Raw genomic sequence first — 21,695 nt, 5'->3', positions numbered from 1 at the left:
TATTGCTATAAACCAAAGTGAATATTAGGATTAATTTTCAATTTCTGTCATCTAATGCATCAGAGGAATTTGGTAAGAGCTTTCTTAGGAAGGGTGAAATTTCTCAAATACATCCGGAATTCCCACTGCATGAGCAAAGGTGGTATGGTTGCCTTTGGAAGTCTTCTAATTCCTGGTGGCTCATTGCCAGTTCAAGAAACAATCCTGATGACCAGCAAGATAACGAGAGCAAGGAAATAAGAGGGAAGGCAAAATCTGAGGCCATGAGCAAAAACCAGCAGCTGCAAACAAAATCCATAACAAAATGATTTGCACAAGACCAGTGGGATTGGCCAGCCAGACCCAGAGTGGACCTGGCTTCTCCAGTTAGTACAGTGTGGTGAGTCTGGGGACATGCGTGGGCTCCCTTGGGCAGGGAAGAAGCTCTTGACACACACAAACACACAGGACAGCCGCCTTTTCAGTGTGGTGGCAGTGCTGCCTAGCTGGAAAAGCTTTTGTGCATCTTATTCACACTCCGTGCACAGTAATGTTGACTGCAGATAGAAGAGTAAGATGTATTTTTTTAAAAAAATTAAAATAAAATGAACACTGCAGGAGAAAACTGCGTAAGAGTATTTCAAGAGGTCCCAGAAAGCTATCACTATTGTTATTTAGAATTAATTAGCCAATAACCCGGAGTTGCCCGGGTATTTATTTATAGGGGGAAATGTTGGGACCAAACGTAATTTCTAATGTTGGATTTTCTCCCTTACCAGAGGGAGCCCCTTCGTGGAGTACTGTGAAGCTGTTACCATGGCAACTCCACTGCGCTGTACAGTAGAAGCCATTTCACGGCAGTACAGTAGAAGCCATTTGAAGGCACAACAGGCTGTATCATAACAGAACACACATCCTGAGAGGTTTTAGGGGTTTCTTACCCCCCACAGTATTTGTTTCCATAGACTAAGTCATCTGTGTACCAAGTTTGGTTGAAATTGTTTGAGGCGTTCCAGAGTTATGCTGGAACATACATACACATACAGCCATTTTTATGTATATAGATATAAAATAAATGAACTCCCTTGCTCGAGAGGAAGCAACGGGCATGACAAAGAATATCATCAGGAATAATTGTGATGGAACTTCAACATCTTCAGAATCTTCTTTAAGTATGCTTCCAAATGTTTCCTTCACAAAGAGAAGACTTTTTACATGCCCAACCTTCATCTGAAACTGTTTTGCACCCCAGTCTTCCTTCCAGATGATGGAATATGGAATTCAAGTAGAAAAATTACATTTTCCTTATTTTGATTTTTTGCCAATGAAGCTGGGCAGATGGTGGCTAAACTTCCAGTTCTAAAGCTGTAGCAAACACTACACAGACACTGCCAATCTGGGAAGTTCTTTTCTGAATAAAGGAAGCTGAGAGAAAAGAAATCTGAGGTCTTTTGTCACCTTCTTGGCTTTTCTTGATCCCGACCCCAAAAAGAGACGCAGCCTTGTTTTCTCCCCATGTTTCAGTTCTTCAGCAACGGCCCTCCATTCAACTGAAGCGCCGGAGAGACTATCATCGCAATCCCACCATCTTCCCAATATTAAGGAAGCTTCTGGTTAGAGCTTCGGTTGGTCTCATCAGGACAAGACTCTGAGCTTTGGCATCCGGGTTCAGATTTCCCAAAGGTTCCTGTGATCTGGTTCACTCAGAACTGTGTTTAATTCAAAAGTGAATTGGAAATTGGGGTTGAATTCCGTTAGGTGCCAAGCAGGAAGGAATTTCGGCAGAAAGAGGCAAACCAGTTGACTTCAGTTATTCTAACTTGGAAAACGTTTCCATTCCATTTTTTCAATTTTGGGGAATCTTCCAATCTTTCCAGTTCAATCATTTTAAATGTAATGTTTTCAGCGTATTTTTGAGGATTTTTCTCCAAACACAAATATTTTCATATGAAATTCTTAGAATTACATCTTCTTACATAGTTTCTGTAAAGTATTTCATTGTTTTTTTTTCATAAGTTGTGAATTCTCCCAGACAGAATTCCAATTCTAAACCAAGTTCTGATTCAAACCCTTTCCTTTCCTTTTCCTTCCTCCTCTCCTCTCCTCTGCTGCCCTGCCCTGCCCTGCCCTGCCTGGTTCTCTGTAGCCACAAGAATCTCTTGATCAGATCGAAGGACGAGCTTAGAGTCAGAAAGGCCAAGGAGACGTCGGTTATGGTGAGGGCCCCAATGGAGCCTTCAAACTCCCTCAGCAATTGCTCCTCGGCATCCTTGGACTCTTCTAGTGCTGCTCATTACTTCAGCATTTAGAGTGAAATTAGTTTGGGGCCAGATGTGGAAAGCGGACATGGCTGGCGTACTCCAGATGGAGGGCGGAGGGAGCCAGAAGCTTTACCACTTACCAATGAGCCTCGCTTGTAGCGACTATACCAGGTGGCTGGCTGCTCTTTGGGCCAACGGGCCATTTTGCTCTGCAAAATATGAGGAGGGGTTAAAGCCAAACAGAAATCTGAATGTGGGTTCCTCTTACCAGTTTACCGCGCTTGAATTCACTGAACCAGGAGCCCGGGGTTTCCTTTGGCCATGAAGTAATTCTAGCCTGAAAATGGTGGAAGAGGCACGTTGGAGGAAGAGAAGAAGAGAGACAAGACAAAAAGGAGAGTTACACTCTGGAATGAAAGGTTCCCACGGAAATCACTTGAGTCTTTCTTTTTAAACAAAACCAAAAACTGACAAAGGAACCTCTGACACTTTCTGGGGCCATACGAGTTGAAAGAGAACCCAGAAAGCCAATATTATTTCCTGGGGCCTGGATGATTGCTGTTAGTGGAGAGGAAACCAAGTGTCAGAGCTGGCTTGCGTCGGAGTTTCGATGGATGCCCTAATTAAATCATGAGCCTCGAGCCAAGCTTCAAAAGAAATCCAATTATTTATTAGGAACAACATGCCGGCACATACCCAAGTGAAGCCAGCTCTGACCCCACGTAATTTACAGCCCAATTATGACCCCCAGGGTGTGTCATAAATCACATTCTCCAACTAAGTACTTTCACAGGCTGTAGAGATCACGCCCCTCCGGCTGTTGCAGGTAACCTGGGACACAGCCTTGAGAAAGATATGCATGGAATGTGCTTCTGGTTGTGGCTGCCGTGCTGCTCTGTCAGTTTCCCCCACTTCTTACCTATGGCAACTCGAGAGCAGGCCAGGGATGCTTTGCAAGTTGACACCAAGAGAGAAACAAGCCTGCTAAGGCCATCCTGGCAAAGGGGTAGGTTGACTCCCCTCTCTCTTTAAAAAGCCGAAGAAGACTGTTCTGCTTCCAAGGAGAGATTTCCTTCTCTGAATGCTTACTAGTGTGTTCAAATATATTGTCCTAATTGTGAAGTCTAGAGCTCTCCTATTCCTCGCTTCATCTCATGGTGACCCACACTGTCATATCTGGCTTTGGATAGGTGAAATCTCCAGATCACACTTGAGGGACTGGTGGCTCTTCAGATATTTTGTGTACCAACTCCCAATAGCCTGAGCCAGAGGCCATTCTAGAAGGTGAAGCAATACAAGCCACTTTCATAATCATAGGAGTCATCTATTGTCTTATGCACTCTTTATTTGCCAAGAAAGGTTCATGCTTCTGGCGTCAAAACTCAACTGTCAGCATTCCAAGGTGTATTAGGTGGTATTAGGCTGAACCTTGACTAACCTCTCTCTGATTTCTTTTCTTTGCAGGAAGTCCTTTTCAATTAAGATTGGGGGGGGGGGGGCTCCTGTCAACCCTGAAGCTGAGCTGACCGGAGCCATTTTGAAGCTTCAGTCTTGCCACACTCAAGCTAAGGGATAGGGAGGGGGGAGTAGAAATAGCTGGGGTTTTGTAGCCAAAACAAAATACTTTCTCCTGGGAACCAAGGACATTCCCACAGGTGGCCAGAGAAAGGAGGAGAGAAGTTACCAGGCCACTTAATTGGATCATGTGGCTGATTGTTTGGGAAAGGGGGAAACGTTTATTAGGTGAAAACCGTGAGTCGGTTTTCACCAGACTGTGCCAATATGATATGTCCAATAAATCAATTCTTTGAGGAGCTCGCTTGCCTTGGATCCTGTTTGTTGATGGCGTATTGCTTAGAACCCTGACAGCTGGCCTCACTGAGGCCATTTTCTAGGCTTCAGTGCTGCCATGAACATGGTGCATGAATTTTAGGGCAACTGCTGAGCCACCAGAAGTTGTTGCATCCCATTTCCATGAATTCTAGTCAGCACGGCCAATAATGGATGATGGAAGAGCCATCTAAAGGTATCTAAGGCCTATCCAAGGTTTACTGCATTGCGCAGTAAGCAAGAGGACTTTACACTGCTGGCACCATGGCTAAAATCCAATACATCCAACAATACCCAACCGTCTGGGCCAGATCAAAAACCAACAATTGTTTTTCTTTTTTCTTTTTTTCTTTTTCTCTTTTAAAACAAACTGAAATGTATGGATACACCAAAGCGAGGAGAAGAGGGAAAGAGGAGGGAGAAGTAAAGAGGGAGTGAGAGGGAATGTAAGGAGGGTGAGATGGAGGGAGGGGGAGATGTCTGAGGGGGAAGGGAAGTAGAAGAGGGGAATGCTGGAGGGGTGAAATGAAAGTTGGAGGGGGAGAAGAGAGGGTGTATGGGGGAATGAAGTGTCATGTTGGGTTTTTTTTCCTCTTTTTTTTTACGCACAGTATATAAGTGATTGTATAAAATGAAAATGAAAATGAAATAAATAAAATGTATTCATAAAAAAAACCAACAATTGTTGTCCTTCTTGAAAGCTTGTATGCTTGCTTAATGGCCTGCTATCAATGAATCTCCGAAGAGTTCCAGATACGGTACTAGGAGAGTTATGTCAGGCTCAAAAAAATTCTGATTGTCAGCTGCTACCTCATGCTCACTTGTACTTCGCTGGTATGCGGTGACACTGTGCCATGAATTATAGAGAAGAGGGATGAAGGGGGGCATGTTTGGGAAACCCAAAGTAGGTGCTGGGCCGACTAGAGAAGTTGCTTCAAGGTCACCCATCTGGGAAGAGGAGGGAGCTGCATTCCAGAGCATGCTTGAACTGACCATTAGGAAAACAGTTTGCAAGATTCTAATTGGTTACCTTGGGGAAATGAAAGACAGTTAAGAAGGGGAAAGGAGAAGAACGTATAACAGGGATTTTGGCACACAAATCTCAGTTCTGGCTATGCATTACTGCAATACACTTCATCTCTCATAAAATAAATATTCCTTTCTCAGCAAATGGAGCCAAGTATTGTTTTCTACTTAAGAGATTTTAAGGTTATGGCAGGTCTGATATGGATAGCAGCTTTTCAGACCAACTGCTCAATTAAAAAGCATCAGTTTTCATGAGCTGCCTCTGAGGAAGTCTGCTATAGCTCATTAAAGTTGATGCCTTTTAAAGAAAGGTAACAGCGTGAGAAAGTAACACCAGACTTCTGACTTGAATCTCAAGCATTTATGGGAAGAGCAGATTGCTTCTCTAACTGTACTTTTCCCAGTTCTTATCTATGCATTCACATGTCCCTTTCTTGCTACAGGTGTGTGTGTTTGTGCACTGCCAGTGGCAGACAGGAACTTGAAGAATGGGGAAGCTGAGTGCTTAGAATACAATGCTCCCTGGACTGTTTAGGTGGAGAATGATCTGGAACCTTCCAACAGGCATGCTAGCCCTCCCCCACTCCCCGGTGGGATGCGCAGAGGACATATCTACTCCCAAAGCTAGCCTGAAAGAGCTGATGCGGGTTTGAGCTGCTTTAAAAAATGCTACAGGGTTTAGGGAAAGAAAGAAAGAAGACTGACTCCTTTAAATATACCCAGAACTTTTAATATAGGTTTATGTTATTTATGTTTATGTTGTTTATGTTATGTTTAAAATGGCTTTTTGTTATGTTATTCGTGGAGCCTCCTTCATACCCGAACATTTAAGCATGAAAAAAGCTGCTTTTAGGGCAGTGGATAATTGGGAAAATAAATCTGTCCTATGAATAAATGGTACTTTATCACAAGAAGAAATAAATAGACATGTATCTACTACACACCTAAACAACCAAACACCTTTGGATCAATAGCTTAAAGAAGTTTAAAGTGGAAAATATTCCTAGGATAAGAGTGTTTTATGGTCACAAGAGTGAGTCTTTTTGTTGTTCCCATAAATCTGGGCCCCTTCTCCCCCCTAGGCGGCTTTGGCCTGACTCCCGGTGGCTTTTTGTGGTCAAATTGTCACTGTTGTGTGGGTGGGTGGGGAACAAGGTGCAACCACAGAGGTCCCCTCATTTTCAGAGAAACAGATAGATATTTGTGCCAAAAGAAGTGGACTGACTAGAAAAGGATGGAATTTGTTTCTCATCTAAAAGAGGGTGGCCAGCCAGATGCCATTGGGTCCTCAGGGGCCTCTAGAAATCCCGGGGGTCTTAAGATTGAGGGCTCAGAAGGACTTCAGCCTTGTCTCCAGAATCTATCTGGAAAAAAGAAGGGTCTGGCTATGTTTGGGGTCCTAAGAATCACAGGACTTTCATAGATGTGCATACCAAGAGGAGAGTCCAGCACGTTGGATCCCAATCTGGACAGGAGCGACATGGGGCAATTTCTAACCCTCCCAAAGCAAGAGGCCCAGAGCAGAGGTGTGTTGTTCTCGGTTTTACTACTGCTTCGCTATGCGCCCGTGTGCAGTTCAATGTAAATTGTTCTTTGCGCATACACAGAATAATTTACAGTGAACTGCACACATACGTGCACTACTAAACAACATGCTGGCAATGCCAGCAGCAACTGGGGAAACGATTCAGAGGCGTGGTCAGCCTGGGTCGCTGCCAGTTCTGCGACCCAGGCCAGAATACCACTCCCAGTTTGGCCGAACTGGGCCGAACCGGAAGCAACCCAGCTCTGGCCCAGAGGTAACTTTTGTCCCAATGCAAGAGCCTGTGTGAAATAGCCCACACACAAATACACCCCAAACAGGAAATAATAAATAATTAGCAATGTGCAAGAACTGGCTTAATCCTTTGTTTCCCATTTTCCCTTTACAAGTTATAAAACAAAAGAATAGAATAGAATGGGACATTGGAGGTCTTCTAGTCCAACCCCTGCTCTAGCAGGAGATCCTATACCATTTCAGACAAGTGGCTGTCTAGTCTCTTTTTAAAATCCTCCAGTGATGGAGCACCCACAACTTCTGGGGGGAAACCGTTCCACTGGGGCATTGATTAGTTTCCATCCATGGTTTCTTGTCCTGCCTTCTGGTGCTTTGGAGAATAATTTCACCCCTTCCTCTTCTTTGTGGCAGCCCCTCAAATACTGGAATATTGCTATCATGTCACCCCGAATTATTTTCTTTTGACTAGCCAGACCCAAAACCTGCAGCTGTTCTTCCTACATTTTAGTCTCCAGGCCTTTGATCATCTTAGTTGCTCTTCTCTGCACTTTTTCCAAAGTCTCAACATCCTTTTTTGTAGGATGGTGACCAAAAATGGATTCGGTATTCCAAGTGTGGCCTTACTAGGGTTTATAAACCCTAGTTTATAAAGCGGCACTAATACTTCATCGGATCTTGATTCAATGACTCTGTTTATATAACCCAGGGTTGTATTAGCTTTTCTGGCTGCTGGCTCATGTCTAAGTGATCGTCCACTAGGACTCCAAGGTCCCTCTCACAGTCCCTGTTTTTGAGCCAGGTCTCGCCTTATCTGTACTTGCAGCTTTGATTTTTCCTGCCTCATTTTGCAATGATCTTATCTTTTTGACTAGCCGAAAGGCCCTTTTTCTTTTATGAAAAAGGGAAGCTAAACTCCTATCCTTCTCCCTAGTCAAGGTTTGGCTCCAATTCACTGAGGGGAAATATTATGTCAGATCCCTAAAAGTGAACTGCCATTCAATTGGGAGGAGGGGAGCCTCAGAGTTAAATCATTAGCTACATCTGTAACAACTGAGTTTTACAACTTCACAACTGATTTCCTGTCACCGTGAGATTGAAAGTCCCAACATCTCTGGAGGGATGTTTATGATAGCCATGTGGGATATATTACTTTGACGTCTAACTAGAGATAGCCATGGGAACGTGTGTTTTAAGAGTCTTTACTTTCTCAAGTTAGGAGAGGAGTCATTACATATTATTTCTCACCAGTTTCTCTTCTTCCACACCTCTAATTTAGTTCCTGAAATCTACACAAATATGTCAATCTTCCTGCAAATTTCTTTACACTAGATCCCAAACAAGAGTTATGAACATTTTAAGACACTAAAATTGGAAATAAAAAAGCATACGGCAGTTTGAAAACCTCTGCATTGATTTTTACACCGTATCGCACATTTCATCCACTAACATCAATCCAGCTTTCCTGGAAATGTCATCATATTCTGAAGAAAATGCAAAAGAAAAAGAAAAAAAAGCAGTGGCCACATTTAAAAGGGCAAAGTTTTAAAGGCATGTTGCTCAGCAGCTTCCGTGTCCATTTCTAATTTTGCATCACTTACAACTCTCTAAAGTTAGAGTAGATTTCGTCTTGATAACATTAAAAAGAAAAAAAAATCTGGAGTTTGTTCCTAGTTTTCCACTTCAATGAAATGGGGTAGGGAACTTCTGATCCAGAGATGGATTTGGCCTAGACTCCCTTCCATCCTCCCAAGAACAATCACAAGCAGATAGGGCCACTTGCTAGATCTCGCTCTCAAAGCAGATTGGGTGGGGAAACCCCAGGAGGCTCAGATTTGGATTCCCACAGATGTGCTAACATAACTCCCTTCATAAATTGGAACTTAGAGCAATACTTCGCTTTGGACTCTGATTTAATTTGGGGTGTTATTTGGAACCCAGAGACCTTGCTCTCTTCTTCCCCTTTCCTGTCCCTTCTTGCATGCTCAAATGCAAAAGGGGAAACATTTCTCCTCTTGTTTCATTTTGCTTTTAGTTTGTTTTGCTAGGCCTCTGCCAGCGAAAATGGAGCTTTGGCAACTGCATTCGCCCCCCTCCCCGAACCCTGTTTTTGGCCGTGATGGCCTCTTGCAGCCCTCTGTCAGAGAAAAATGGAGCTTGGGGGGCCGCACGTGCCAGAGAGCTGAAAGAGGCTGTCACGGCCAAAAATGGGGCTGGGGGGGGCGTGCAGGGCCCTCTTGGGCTCTGTTTTCACTGGCAGAGGCATTGTGGGCCAGTCCTTCCCTGTTTCCAGGGCGGCCCCATGGGGCAGATCTAAGCACCCCATGGGCCAACCTTGAGTTTGACACCCCTGGTAGAGAGGAAATGATACGATATATTTGCATGGACGAATCTGCAGAAATTGACACATTTCAGCTTCTTTGGCAGCTTGTTAGCAATGCAAATGGTTGTCAGACGTCTATCAATAAATGAGAAACAGAAGCTCAAAGGACAAAACGCAGCAGCTGAATGATGTCCAGACGTGTGTAGAGCAAGGAAGGAAAGGAATGGAGAAGGAACAGGGTTGCAACTGAAGTAAAGTAATTTGTTTAATTTTATTTTCTTTGTTCTTTTTTCCCTGCCTCTAATTCATAGAATCATAAAATCATTAAGGACAATGTTGTGGCCTGTCAGCTTCCAACGCCTCCAGCAGCCAAATCAGGTGAGGAGGAGGAGGCCAGCATCAAGGCAACCTGAGAACTCCAAGGGGGGAAAGGAAATGGGGCTGTCAGAGATAAGAGACAGAGGGAAGCCTGGGACGTCCATCAGCCCTCAGATGGAGAGTCAACAGTTCTCAAGTCTGGAGGTGGCTGATGAAGAAGAGGAGGAACAGCTGGGCCCAGCCGGAGGGGAGAGCAGTGGAAATCTATGGGCCGGTCCTTGGGACGGAAGAGCCACTATTGCTAGTGAAGCCGCACCCTAACACTGGGGATAAAAGGCAGGGGGCGGAGATGAACATGTGTGGCAGACAACTATTCATCTTCCTGCCAGACGAACTTATTAATCTGCTGAGAGAGAGAGAGAGAGAGAGAGGGAGGGAGGGAGGGAGGGAGGGAGGGAGGGAGGGAGGGAGGGACAGAGGAGGATCCTGGGCTGTCTGTCAGTCCTCAGATGGAGAGTCAACAGCCCCCAGGTCTGGAGGTGGCTGATGAAGAAGAGGAGGAACAGCTGGGCCCAGTGCCAGATGCTCAGAAGCCAGAGGAGAGGAGAGCAGTGGAAATCTATGGGCTGGTCCTTGGGACGGAAGAGCCACCTCTGCTAGCGAAGCCCCACCCCAGCTCTGGGGATAAAAGGCAGGGGGCGGAGATGAATAGGTGTGGCAGACAACTATTCATCTTCCAGACGCCAGACTTGTTCGCCTGTGGTGAGAGGGAGACTTTTGCCGGGGCTGCTGGCGCTCCTAATAAAGGTATCATTGATTTAACTGCAGAGGGCTTGTTGTGTTTGGGAGCCAGATCAGAACAGATGGAAGGGACCTTGGAGATCTTCTAGTCCAACCCCCTGCCCAAGGCCTGAGTTCTGATCCCATCCTAGACAAGTGGATGTCCAATCTCTTCTTTAAACACTACAGGGATAGAGCACCCACAACTTCTGGAGGGAAGCATTCCGTTGATTGACAGTTTCACTGTCAGGAATTTCTTCCCTAGTTCTAGATTGAATCTTTCCTTGATAAGCTTCCACCCATTGCTTCTTCTCTTGCCCTCAGGGGCTTCCTTGGGAGAATAGTCTGAGCCTCTGAGCCTTTTGCTCGCTTCTGTTCAGTCTTTTCCTGATGGGAACTATGTCGTTGAAGGCAAAATAAAAGCAATGTGGAGACAGTGAAACTTTGGCAAAGTATCTTCCAAAGGGACTGCAAAAAAGGAGCTACTTACCCCCTCAGATTTCTTATCTGGGAAGATGCAAGTTTCCCCACCAGCAGTAAAATTACAGTAAACTTTGAAGGAATCCCGGGAGCAGCCTTGATTCGGGTCCACCCAATATTCTCCTAGAGTTGGGAGAAAAGCAACGGCTAGAAATGATAAAGCCCAAACACGAACTTTGCATTGGCTTCAAAAGCCCTTCAGAAAAACTCCAGCTTTTTCCAGAGACACCGAGAGATCGTTCCAGAGAGCCGGTCCCATCACTGAAAAACAGTGTATATTTCTCAATCTACCTTTGTTCTTTTTTAAAAAAAAACAGGATTTCCAATTTAAAATACAAATATGAAGAATAGCTTCCAATAGAACAGGGGTGTCCAAACTTGGGAACTTTAAGACTTGTGGACTTCAACCAGCCAGCTGGGGAATTCTGGGAGTTGAAGTCCACAAGTCTTAAAGTTCCTAAGTTTGGACACTCCTGGAATAGAAGCTCCTTGGGGCTCACGGAGCGGGGCTGTTTGCAGACATTTCGTTACCTGACCAAGCTATGTCATCAGTGCTGGTGAGTGTGGAGTTTGCTCCTTGTTCATACGACAGTTGCTTCCCTTGCCAGTATTGATGAAGGTGTGATTTTCTCTTTCTGGTAGTTTCTGGATTAGGGCCTTGTTTTCTGTCTTGTTTGGCCACTTTGTTGTTGAGCTGCTTCCCATCCAGCCATCCCGTGTCTGACCTTGCTGGGCAGTGCGTCTTGTTGTAGGCATTCACACAGAAAGAATAAGTGGAGGATTGCCTCCATGTAACCTTATCCCATTTGTGTGCTTCCTGAAGTGTTTGACACTCATATGGGCTTCCAAAACTCAGGTTGAACCGTGTATAATGGAATCATTGTCTTTTAACGTCCCCATTAATCCCTTGCAGGGTGGAGTTTGAATGGAGCTGGGTGTTTATTGGCTGGATGCCCTTCCTGTCGCAGAGTTTTATTCAGCAGATATATTCTCATTGTGCCCAGAGAGAGAAATATCTGCCTCTACCTAGGATTGAACTCACAGCCTCCTGATTGTGAGGAGAACCAGGTTACTTAGACTACAAATTGTTCTGTGTTTGGAGGGCAGGAGCTGAAGATCCTCACTTTCAACTGAATGGAGCTGAGTCTTTACTGGCCAGATGCCCTTCCTGTTGCCAATGCAGAATTATATTCAGCAGATATATTCTCTATCTTCTATCATCCATCCATCCATCCATCCATCCATCCATCCCTATCTATCTATCTATCTATCTATCTATCTATCTATCTATCCATCCATCCATCCATCCATCCATCATCTCTCTCTCTCTCTCTCTTCTCTCTCTCTCTCTCTCTATCTATCTATCATCTATCTATCTATCTATCTATCTATCCCATCCATTCTATCTATCTGTCATCTATATCTATCTATCTTCTATCCATCCCTATCTATCTATCTATCTATCTATCTATCTATCCATCCATCCATCCATCCATCCATCCATCTATCTATCTATCTATCTATCCCATCCTATCTATCATCTATCTATCTATCTATCCATCCATCCATCCATCCATCCATCCATCCATCAATCCATCCATCTCTCTCTCTCTCTCTCTCTCTCTATCTATCATCTATCTATCTATCATCTATCTATCTATCCCATCCATTCTATCTATCTGTCATCTATATCTATCTATCTTCTATCCATACCTATCTATCTATCTATCTATCTATCTATCCATCCATCCATCCATCCATCCATCCATCCATCCATCCATCTATCTATCTATCTATCTATCTATCTATCTATCTATCTATCCCATCCTATCTATCATCTATCTATCTATCTATCTGTCTGTCTGTCTGTCTGTCTGTCTGTCTATCTATCTATTCTATCTTCTATCCATTCATATCTATCTATCTATCTAAATCTATCTATCTATCTATCTATCTATCTATCTATCTATCTATCTATCTATCTATCTAAATCTATCTATCTATCATCTCTCTCTCTCTATCTTCTATCCATCCATATCTATCTATCTTCCCTCTATCATCTATCTGTCTATCTGTTTATTTATTTTCTATCTCCTATCATCTATATCTAAACTTGGGTGTTGCCTGATTCCAGTCGACTCTGACCATTAAAGCCAGTCAGGTGGGAGCCCTACAGGACTCTAGAATTAAAACCCAAAGCCCAGCTGGATTAACTGTGTTTCTGTCACACCAAGCATGATATTTACACAATTTTTTAACATTAGATTGAAATCTTGGCTCTAAGCAGTCTGACCAATGGGGCAGAATTGGGATACTTATGAACATTGGAAAAGAAGATCAACTCCCCTTTTTTACTCCCCCTCCCCTTCCATGGCTGCTGCCTACCGTCTGGGAAGTCCGGGTGACACAGCTGCAAGTCTTTGCAAGTCCGCGCTGGGTTGTGCTGGGTGCCCAGCGGGTGTTTCATCTGCTCGATTTCCAGTTTCAGAGAGTTCAAGGAGCCAAAGATCTCCTCCATGCCATCCGTGTAGTCCACATAATTGTCGGAATTGACGTCATCCATCAGCTGGCTGGCATCGATGTTCCTCCGAGTCCGTTTGGAGGACTGGATGGGAAGAGGTTGGATCACCTCTCCTGGAGGACCCTGGATAATGGGAGAAGAACAGGGGCTTGGCTTGAGCGATGCCACACCACAGAAGCAGACTCAAACTGCTGACCACCTGGGAAACGTCTCAGCCGCAGCACTTACAGGAGGTCCTGGTAGGCCGGGATGACCAGTCTCGCCCTTCGGACCCGTTGTCCCCTGGGAAGAAAGAGGAACAGAGAAGAGATGGCCGGTTAAGGAGGTGCCAATCTCAAAAGAGCAGCTGCCTCCCGTGCCCCATTTTGCCCAGCAGAGCTGCAGGAGGCGTCGGTCCCATCCTCCCCCCACCCCCGCCAGCCTGCAGAGGACTTTAATGCTGATGTGGCCCTGGAAGAAATCCAGTTTGACACCCTGCTTTAGGAGATGATATCACACCATCTCCAGAGTCATCAAAGGAGCAATGTCTTGAAGGGGGATGTGGATGATGGGAGGGACAAAGACATGAAGGAAGCTGGAAAGACAAGAAAGGGACAGAGAGCTTCACTCTCCCCTCCCCCTCCATCCTCATGGCACCATGTGGACTGCAATATTATGATTAATAGCAATAAAACATTTTTTCCTTTTGATAGATTTGATTTTTGTACTTACGGAAGATCCTTTAGCACCTTTTGGACCAGGGGGGCCCTAGTGGAAAGACAGAAGAGCTTGTTAGCAAAGTATTCATTAAGAAAAACTAAGGAGCCCGTCCCCCAGGCCAGAACCCCTGATTAGCAGTACGAAGATCGTCACAATTGTATAGTAATTAACGTGTTCAGCACATCAGTCTGAGGCTGAAATAGCCATTTGTATACCCAGAATTCATATTATACTTCCGAATAAACATACAGTATTTATCTTTCTGAAATCACTGAAATGTCAAATTACGTTTATTATTCTGCAGTACTGCAGGTTATTTCTGCTGGCTGCCGGTTGCCAGAGGTTTGGCAGTTCGATCCTGACCGGCTCAAGGTTGACTCAGCCTTCCATCCTTCCAAGGTGGGTAAAATGAGGACCCAGATTGTTGGGGGGACATGGCTGATTCTGTGAACTGCTTATAGGGGGCTGGAAAGCACCGTGAAGCAGCCTATAGGTCTAAGAGCTATTGCCATTATATGAGGGGGGGGGAACCACATGTTCACTTATTGGACTGACGTCCCAGCCTCTTTGCTACTCACCGGCAACCCTGGGGAACCAGGTGGGCCAAGAGGGCCAGATGGACCTTGAATGCCCTTGAAGGAGGAGAGAGAGGAGAAAATCAGTCCTTGCAAGACCTCCTTAATCTTCAGCTCCAGTAGCTTCAGCTCCATCCTCGTGGGGGGCAGGAGGGGGGCGGGAGAGGGTGGGAGGGGGCAGGAGGGGGGCGGGAGGGGGGCAGGAGGGGGGCAGGAGGGGACAGAAGGACCAAGGGGTTTTGCACCCGTGCCCTCCATGGTCTACCTGTTCTCCTTTAGGTCCCGATCCTCCTTGAGGTCCCGGCAGTCCCCGATCTCCCTTTTCTCCTTGCTCGCCGGGAGGCCCAATGAGACCAATCAGTCCGGGATGACCCTGGAAAAGGCAAGGGGATCATTGCAAGGACTCTCTGTGCCAGGATGAGAGAAGCCATTCCCAGCTGGCTTCAGGAATTCTCTTCCCAGGCCGGGATGTCATCTTGAGAGTTAAGCTTCAAATTCACCGGCTTCTTTGGAGGTTCGTTTTTGCCCTGATTCTGGACCACGCCCATCTCTTAATGCTGAGAACTCACCTTTTCTCCCTTTGGACCCGAATCCCCTTTCAGGCCAGGTAAGCCAGGTGGCCCCTTTGAAGAGAAAGAGAAGACAGGCGCTAAAAATCAGGCACCTTGTTCAGCCACTTTTTCTTTCTTTTTAGATTCAGGGGAGCCCAATGAATTTGGGAGAGGAAAATTGAATTTGGACTGATGCTAACACATTTCTGAGTCTTCCCTTTTCAGGCGGCCAAAGTGTGGCCACCTCCAAACTGCCCTCTAGCTCCGTCCAAGGGGGTCAAGGTAAGGACGCAAGCTCTTTTGGGAGGGAGGGATTGGCCAGACAAGATGGTCTGTGGAGGACAGAGACTGCTTTGGATCTGGGGCTGCAGCCACCCCCCCCACCCCCCATGGAGAGGCAGATCTTCATGCTTGAACCAGGGGAGCTGAAGGGGTGGGGGCTGGGATGGGGCCGACCTTTGCTTTCAGAACCACAGCAGGAAAAGCACAATTCCCAAAATGTCAAGACCTACCATGGGGCCAGGAGGTCCATCTGGGCCTGGTGAACCTGGAAGCCCTTGCTCGCCCTAGGAAACAACAGACACAATTAGCTATTACGGCACATTCTGAGTTAGTAGGAGAAACAGATAACTAGGGTGGGAGATACTCGTACATCTCCCACATTCTAGAAGAATCAAGCAAGGCATGGAGAGTGCTGTGGCCTGCCAGTGGCCAGCAGGGCTGGCAGCAGAGTCAGACAGTGAGGAAGTTGGGGAGGAAGATGGGCCAGTCCTGGAGTCTGGGGGAGGCCCTGATGAGGGATCTGCGTTGGAGGCAGAGAGGGAGCCAGGGCCGTCTGACAGTTATCAGCTGCCTTTGGAGTCGGAGATCAGTGGGGCAGAAGAACAACTGGAGCCTGTTTCTAGTGTGCGCATGTGCATAGCTTCTAGGAGAAGGGAACAGCTAAGGAACAAGGGCCTACTTGGGCGTAAAGGCACAAGTGGATGGTGAATGGCCCCTCCCAGAGGGAATAAAAGAGGAGCGAAAGGGGAGTGGAGTTTGCAGGAGACCATTAGTTCGCTTAATTAGTTTGTGACTCTCTGAGGCTTTTTTAGTTCATTCGTGCATTCTTGCCAAGTATTGTGGTGTCTGAAAGATATCGGCCTGGCCCCTCCCCAAGCCTGATCAAGGCCGGTAATTGTGAACTCTCTTGAAAGACTGTGGGAGAGGAAAGGCTTTGCTGGAGAGGGATTCACTGTAAATTAAATAAAAGGGGTTTATCGGGACGAGGACTCGGCTCCTTGCTGCTGGGAAAGCCTCGGTCAGAACAGAGAGTGATATTTTTAGGTTACATTTCTACCCCACATATTTGTTTCAAAGAGGATGGTAGCCAGGGGTGAAATCCTACTGGTTCAGACCGGTTTGGGAAAATCGGTAGCGAACATTGGGCCTGGGTCGCTTGGTTAGAGACAAAGAAAAAAAGAGAAAGAAAGAGAAAGAAAGAGAAAGATAGAAAGAAGGAAAGAAAGAAAGAAAGAAAGAAAGAGGAAATGAGACAGAGAGAGAGAGACAAGAAGGAAAGAAAGAAAGAAAAAGAAAGAAAAAGAGAAAGGAAGAAAGAGAAAGTGAAAGAAAGAGAAAGAAAGGAAAAAGAGGAACGGAGAGACAGAGAGACAAGAAAGAAGCAACGAACCAAAGAAACAAACAAAGCAAGAAAGAAAGAAAGAAAGAAAGAAAGAGAACATGACCTCAATTGAACAATAGTGTTGTTAAGTGAGTTTCACCACATTTGGCCACACCCACCTGATCACATGAATGCCAAGCCACGCCCACAGAACCGGTAGGGATTTCCCCTTTGAGGGTAAGCAACACCACCAGGATTGATCCAGTGTTCCCTCTCCCACCCAGGCTCAATGCCGTTTCCCACCAGGCGCATTTCCTTCCTTTGGGAAGACGGAGGCTCTTCCAGGGATGGAGGTCCTGCCAGGGCAGCAGCAAGAGGCCACTACTACAAGCGATATGGGTAGTCCTTGATTTACAACCACAAGTGAAACAGGAACTTTTGTCACTAAGTGATGCTGTTGTTAAGTGAGTCTCACCCAGTTACGGGCCCTTTTCTTCCTGCAGTCATTAACTGGTGAAGGGAATCGCCGCTGTTATTAACCAAACAGTTAACAATTATTGCATCAATTCTGCTTCCCCCAATGACTTTCCTTGTTGGAAGCCAGCAGGGAAGGTTGCAAGTGGGGATGACCTGATCCTGCTACGTTGCAACAGTTGTAAATACACACCAGTTGCCAAGTGCCCAGTCATGTGACCGTGGGGATGCCGCAACAGTTGGGAGTCTTACCCTAGTAAGACCATGCCTGGAACACTGCAACCAATTCTGCTTATCAGACTACAAAAAAGATGTTGAGACCTTGGAAAAAGTGCAGAGAAGAGCAACTAAGAAGATCAAAGGCCTGGAGGCCAAAACATGAAGAACGGCTGCAGGATTTGGGTCTGGCTAGTCTAGAGAAAAGAGGAATTAGGGGGACATGATAACAGTAGTCCTGTATTTGAGGGGCTTCCACAAAGAAGAGGGGGGGGTCAAATTAGTCTTCAAAGCACCGGAAGGCAGGACAAGAAACAATGGATGGATACTAACCAAAGAGAGAAGGAACCTGGAATGGAGGAGAAACTTCCTAACAGAACAATTAACCACTGGAACAGCTTGCCACCAGAAATCATGGGCCCTCCATCACGGGAGGTTTCTAAGAAGAGACTGCACAATCACTTGTCTGAGATGGCTGGAATAGAAGCCCTCCAAGGTCCCTTCCAGCTCTATTCTATTCTATTCTATTCTAATTCCATTCCATTCCCTTCCCTTATGTTCTCCATTCATTTCTATTCTATTCTGTTTTTCGGAGCCATCATAACTGAACAGTTGCTTAAACAAACAATTGTAAGTTGAGGGCTATCTGTATTGACCATTGTGTAGACAATTTAGTGAATTGTCAATGTTGACATTTAGTGAAATCTAAATGTACAACTAAGGATGAAGTAGTGAGAGTGACATGATGGGGACATAACCTGTGGGTTTAGCATTCCTAGTCCAGACTACCAAGAGGGATATTGCTGAGTAGGAGGTCAGCCTGCCCTTAACCTCCACTGGGTACACATTTACAGGCCTGATAGAATTCTGATTTCCCTTCCAGGTAGTTGACGGGCAGGCTGCTTCCTGGGATTCGCCCTCCAAAATCCATCTGCTAGAATTTGCTGCAATAGCAGAGTCTGCAAATGGTGTCACAGACCCCATTATATGGAGCTTTTCTGGAAGGCAGGCTTCAAAAATCCCATATCCTCAAATCTGCTGCAATGGCCAACTCTACCTATTGAGTCACAAACCTTATTACATCCACTGGAGTTTTTTGTTTGTGAGTGTCTTCTGGAACGCCTTGAGCAATTTCAACCAAACTTTGTACTCAGATGACATACTCTCTGGAAAAAAATACTGTGGGGGTAAGACACCCCTAACTCCCCTCAGGCTGTGTGTTCTGTTAAGATACAGCCTGTTGTGCCTTAAAATGGCTTCTACTATACTGCCGGAAAATGGATTCTACTGTACAGGGCAGTGGAGTTGCCATGGTAACGGCTTCACAGTACTCCACAAGGTGGCTCCCTCTGGAAAGGGGAAAAACCCAACATTAGAAATTATGGATGGTACAGACATTTCCCCCCCATCAATAAATACCCAGGCAACGCCGGGCTATAAACTAGTAAGATCTAAAACAAGGCATGTATTTGCAAGTTGACTCAGCCTTCTATCCTTCCAAGGTGGATAAACTGAGGACCCAAATTGCTGGAGGCAATAGGCTGACTCTGTAAACCACCTAGAGGGGACTGTAAAGCACCATAAAGTGGTATACAAGTCTAATGGCTATTGCTATCAATAAGGCCAAAAGAAGAGAACAAGACCGGAAGCTAAAACATATAAAGAACAGTTGCAGGAATTGGGTATGTCTAGTTTAATGAAAAGAAGGACTGGGGTAATAATACCATAGCAGTCTTCCGATATCTCAAGGGCTGCCCCAAAGAAGAGGGAGTCAAGCTATTCTCCAAAGCACCTGAAGAAGCAACGGGTGGAAACTAACCAAGGAGAGAAGCAACTTAGAATTAAGAAGAAATTTCCTGACAGTGAGAACAATTGACCGGTGGAACAACTTGCCTCCAGAAGTTGGGAATGCTCCAGCACTTTTTCAGTTTTTAAGAAGAGATTAGAATACCATTTGTCTGAAGTGGTGCCTGAGCAGGGGATTGTACTAGAAGACCTCCAAGGTCCCTTCCAACGCTGCTATTCAAGTCGAGTCGAGTCGAGTCTATTTTCTACAGTATTCTAGTCTATATTCTACTCTATATTCTGCTCTGCTCTGCTTCTATTGTATTCTACTCCGTTCTATTCTATTCTCATGCCATTCCATTCTATGAAGGTATCTCCTCTCAAGGTTTTCCAACATCTGGCTCAGTGTTTCTGACTGATACCCAACATCAGAGAGAGAGAAAAATCCCATCCGAAGATTCTTGTGGTCCAAAGGAACCTGCAGCTTTTTGGTTCGACTAATTTGTGGCGATGACTGAAAACCGCCTGAAACATCTTTGCTTCTCAAGGCGATCCAGACTCCTTTTCCATCAACTCTCTTTCTGCTCTCCATGCAAACTATTGAGGAGCTTCTCCCCCCCCCCGGGGTTCTTCTCAACCAGCTGGTGAGCTTTGACCCACACCATAAACCAGGATGTCTTGATTTTTAGTTTATTACGTGATTTGGAACAAAATCCATTCAATCCCTCAGTTACAGTCATGTCTTGACAAGGGCCTTTGGTCAGGTCTCTGGGGAGGCAGCTCTCAGTCAGTGGCGCCACTTTAATGGGATTAACATCCATCACAAACATCAACAGACACACTTGTGGCACCTTTAATGCCAACAAATGCAGGCTGGCCTCAGCTTCCATGGACTAAACTCCAATTAATCTTGCATGGATACATGTCTTCAGTTGTCATATCTGTATCCATCATTATAAAAACCTTGACAGCAGCTCCAAACGGATAGAGGATGGATGATATCACAGCCTAATATCATAACATAACCCTAACTAATGTTACGTATGTCAGAATGGATGCTTTTCTTCTTACAAGGAACAGGGAAATATTCGTCCAAGGGGTAAGGAGGGCTCAATCTAAGGAATGTCCTCCAGCAAAAGGTTCTTCAACTGGTTTATCTCAACCACCAGGGAAATCATTGTTGCCAGTGTGGAGTTTTGTTCAGCAGATACATTCCCATCGTGCCCAGAGAGAGAAATTTCTGCCTCTACCTAGGATCGAACTCACAGCCTCCTGATTGAGAGGTGAGAGCTCCACCTCTGGGCCACCATACCACTCAATCTCGACCCCCAGGGGGATGGTCTCTAGGAACTGAAGACCATCTGGATCACAACCCAACTTCTGCCTATAGGAAGAGGGCATAAGGAAATGGCTGTGAAGGACAGAGAGGCTTATTGTCACTACCAAAGCAACATCCATGCCAGCGTGTCTTGACCCCATCCCAAGAAAACAATTTGAGGAAACGTTTCAGGCCTTTCCTGGTTTAATAAAGGGGGAGAGGGGGGAGAAGCACACATTCAGACTAGAAAGGTAAAGGTTCCCCTGTACATGCATGCTAGTTGTTTTCCAGCTCTAGGGGGCGGTGCTCATCTCCGTTTCAAAGCCAAAGAGCCAGCGCTGTCCGAAAATGTTCTCCATGGTCATGTGGCCGGCATGACTAAACACCAAAGGTGCACGGAACACTGTTACCTTCCCACCAAAGGTGGTTCCTATTTTTCTACTTTCATTTTTACATGCTTTCGAACTGCTAGGGAGCTCACTCCATTATGCGGTGCTAGGGATTCGAACTGCCTTTCTGATCGACAAGTTCAGCATCTTAGGGCAGGGTTAAAACCCAAGGTTTCATTCTCCACCTGGTGCCATAGCACCAAACTGGGTCTTGTAATTAAACAATACATGATGAATATATTAATATTCTCAATGAAATGTGGAGCACATCTCTAACAAGTTCAATGTATTTTTCTACTTGCATTTTTACGTGCTTTCGAACTGCTAGGTTGGCAGAAGCTGGGACAAGTCACGGGAGCTCACTCCATTATGCGGCGCTATGGATTTGAACTGCCAAACTGCCGACCTTTCTGATCAACAAGCTCAGCGTCTTAGTCACTGAGCCACCCCGTCCTGTAGCTGTGGCAATAAAAGATTCCCATACTAACATGGCTTTGATTTCTTCGTGGGATGAAGGTGACCTTGGTTGGCCAATACTTACCACTGGGCCAGGTATTCCCCGAAGTCCATCTGGACCTGGCTTTCCTGGAGGTCCCTGAGGACCAACTGGACCCGTCTTCCCAGGAGGTCCTTCCAATCCAGACTCACCCTAAAGGGAAGCAAGACGTTACAGGGAGGACATGACTGAAACCAGAAATGCTGTTTTGTCTGGGGGCAGCTCCGTGATTTTTTACCTTCGCCCCTTTCTCTCCTTGTCGGCCTTCGGGTCCTGCAGGTCCAGGTGGCCCCTAAA

At 45.7% G+C, this 21,695-nt stretch overlaps 1 protein-coding gene across 2 annotated transcripts in view; it reads right to left on the bottom strand.

The window, feature by feature from the left end:
- COL5A1 (collagen type V alpha 1 chain) overlaps positions 1-21,695 on the bottom strand; it is a 251,115-nt gene that overhangs the window by 8,932 nt on the left and 220,488 nt on the right. The window contains exons 54-64 of one of the 2 annotated variants that reach the window (XM_032232562.1): positions 21,637-21,690; positions 21,444-21,551; positions 15,630-15,683; positions 15,136-15,189; positions 14,832-14,939; positions 14,570-14,623; positions 14,004-14,039; positions 13,521-13,574; positions 13,157-13,415; positions 10,782-10,894; positions 2,509-2,577 (exon numbers count right to left, since the gene is read on the bottom strand). In XM_032232562.1, the coding sequence (XP_032088453.1) occupies positions 2,509-2,577; positions 10,782-10,894; positions 13,157-13,415; positions 13,521-13,574; positions 14,004-14,039; positions 14,570-14,623; positions 14,832-14,939; positions 15,136-15,189; positions 15,630-15,683; positions 21,444-21,551; positions 21,637-21,690 (963 nt within the window). Of the gene's footprint in view, positions 1-2,380; positions 2,450-2,508; positions 2,578-10,781; positions 10,895-13,156; positions 13,416-13,520; positions 13,575-14,003; positions 14,040-14,569; positions 14,624-14,831; positions 14,940-15,135; positions 15,190-15,629; positions 15,684-21,443; positions 21,552-21,636; positions 21,691-21,695 lie in introns of both variants that reach the window. The other variant, XM_032232563.1, reaches the window with a different exon arrangement.

The sequence above is a fragment of the Thamnophis elegans genome, chromosome 16 (genome assembly GCF_009769535.1).
Source record: "Thamnophis elegans isolate rThaEle1 chromosome 16, rThaEle1.pri, whole genome shotgun sequence".
In the NCBI taxonomy this organism is placed as follows: Eukaryota; Metazoa; Chordata; class Lepidosauria; order Squamata; family Colubridae; genus Thamnophis; species Thamnophis elegans.
The sequence above is the reverse complement of the archived record's forward strand: the minus strand, read 5'-3'. Positions and strand labels throughout refer to the sequence as shown.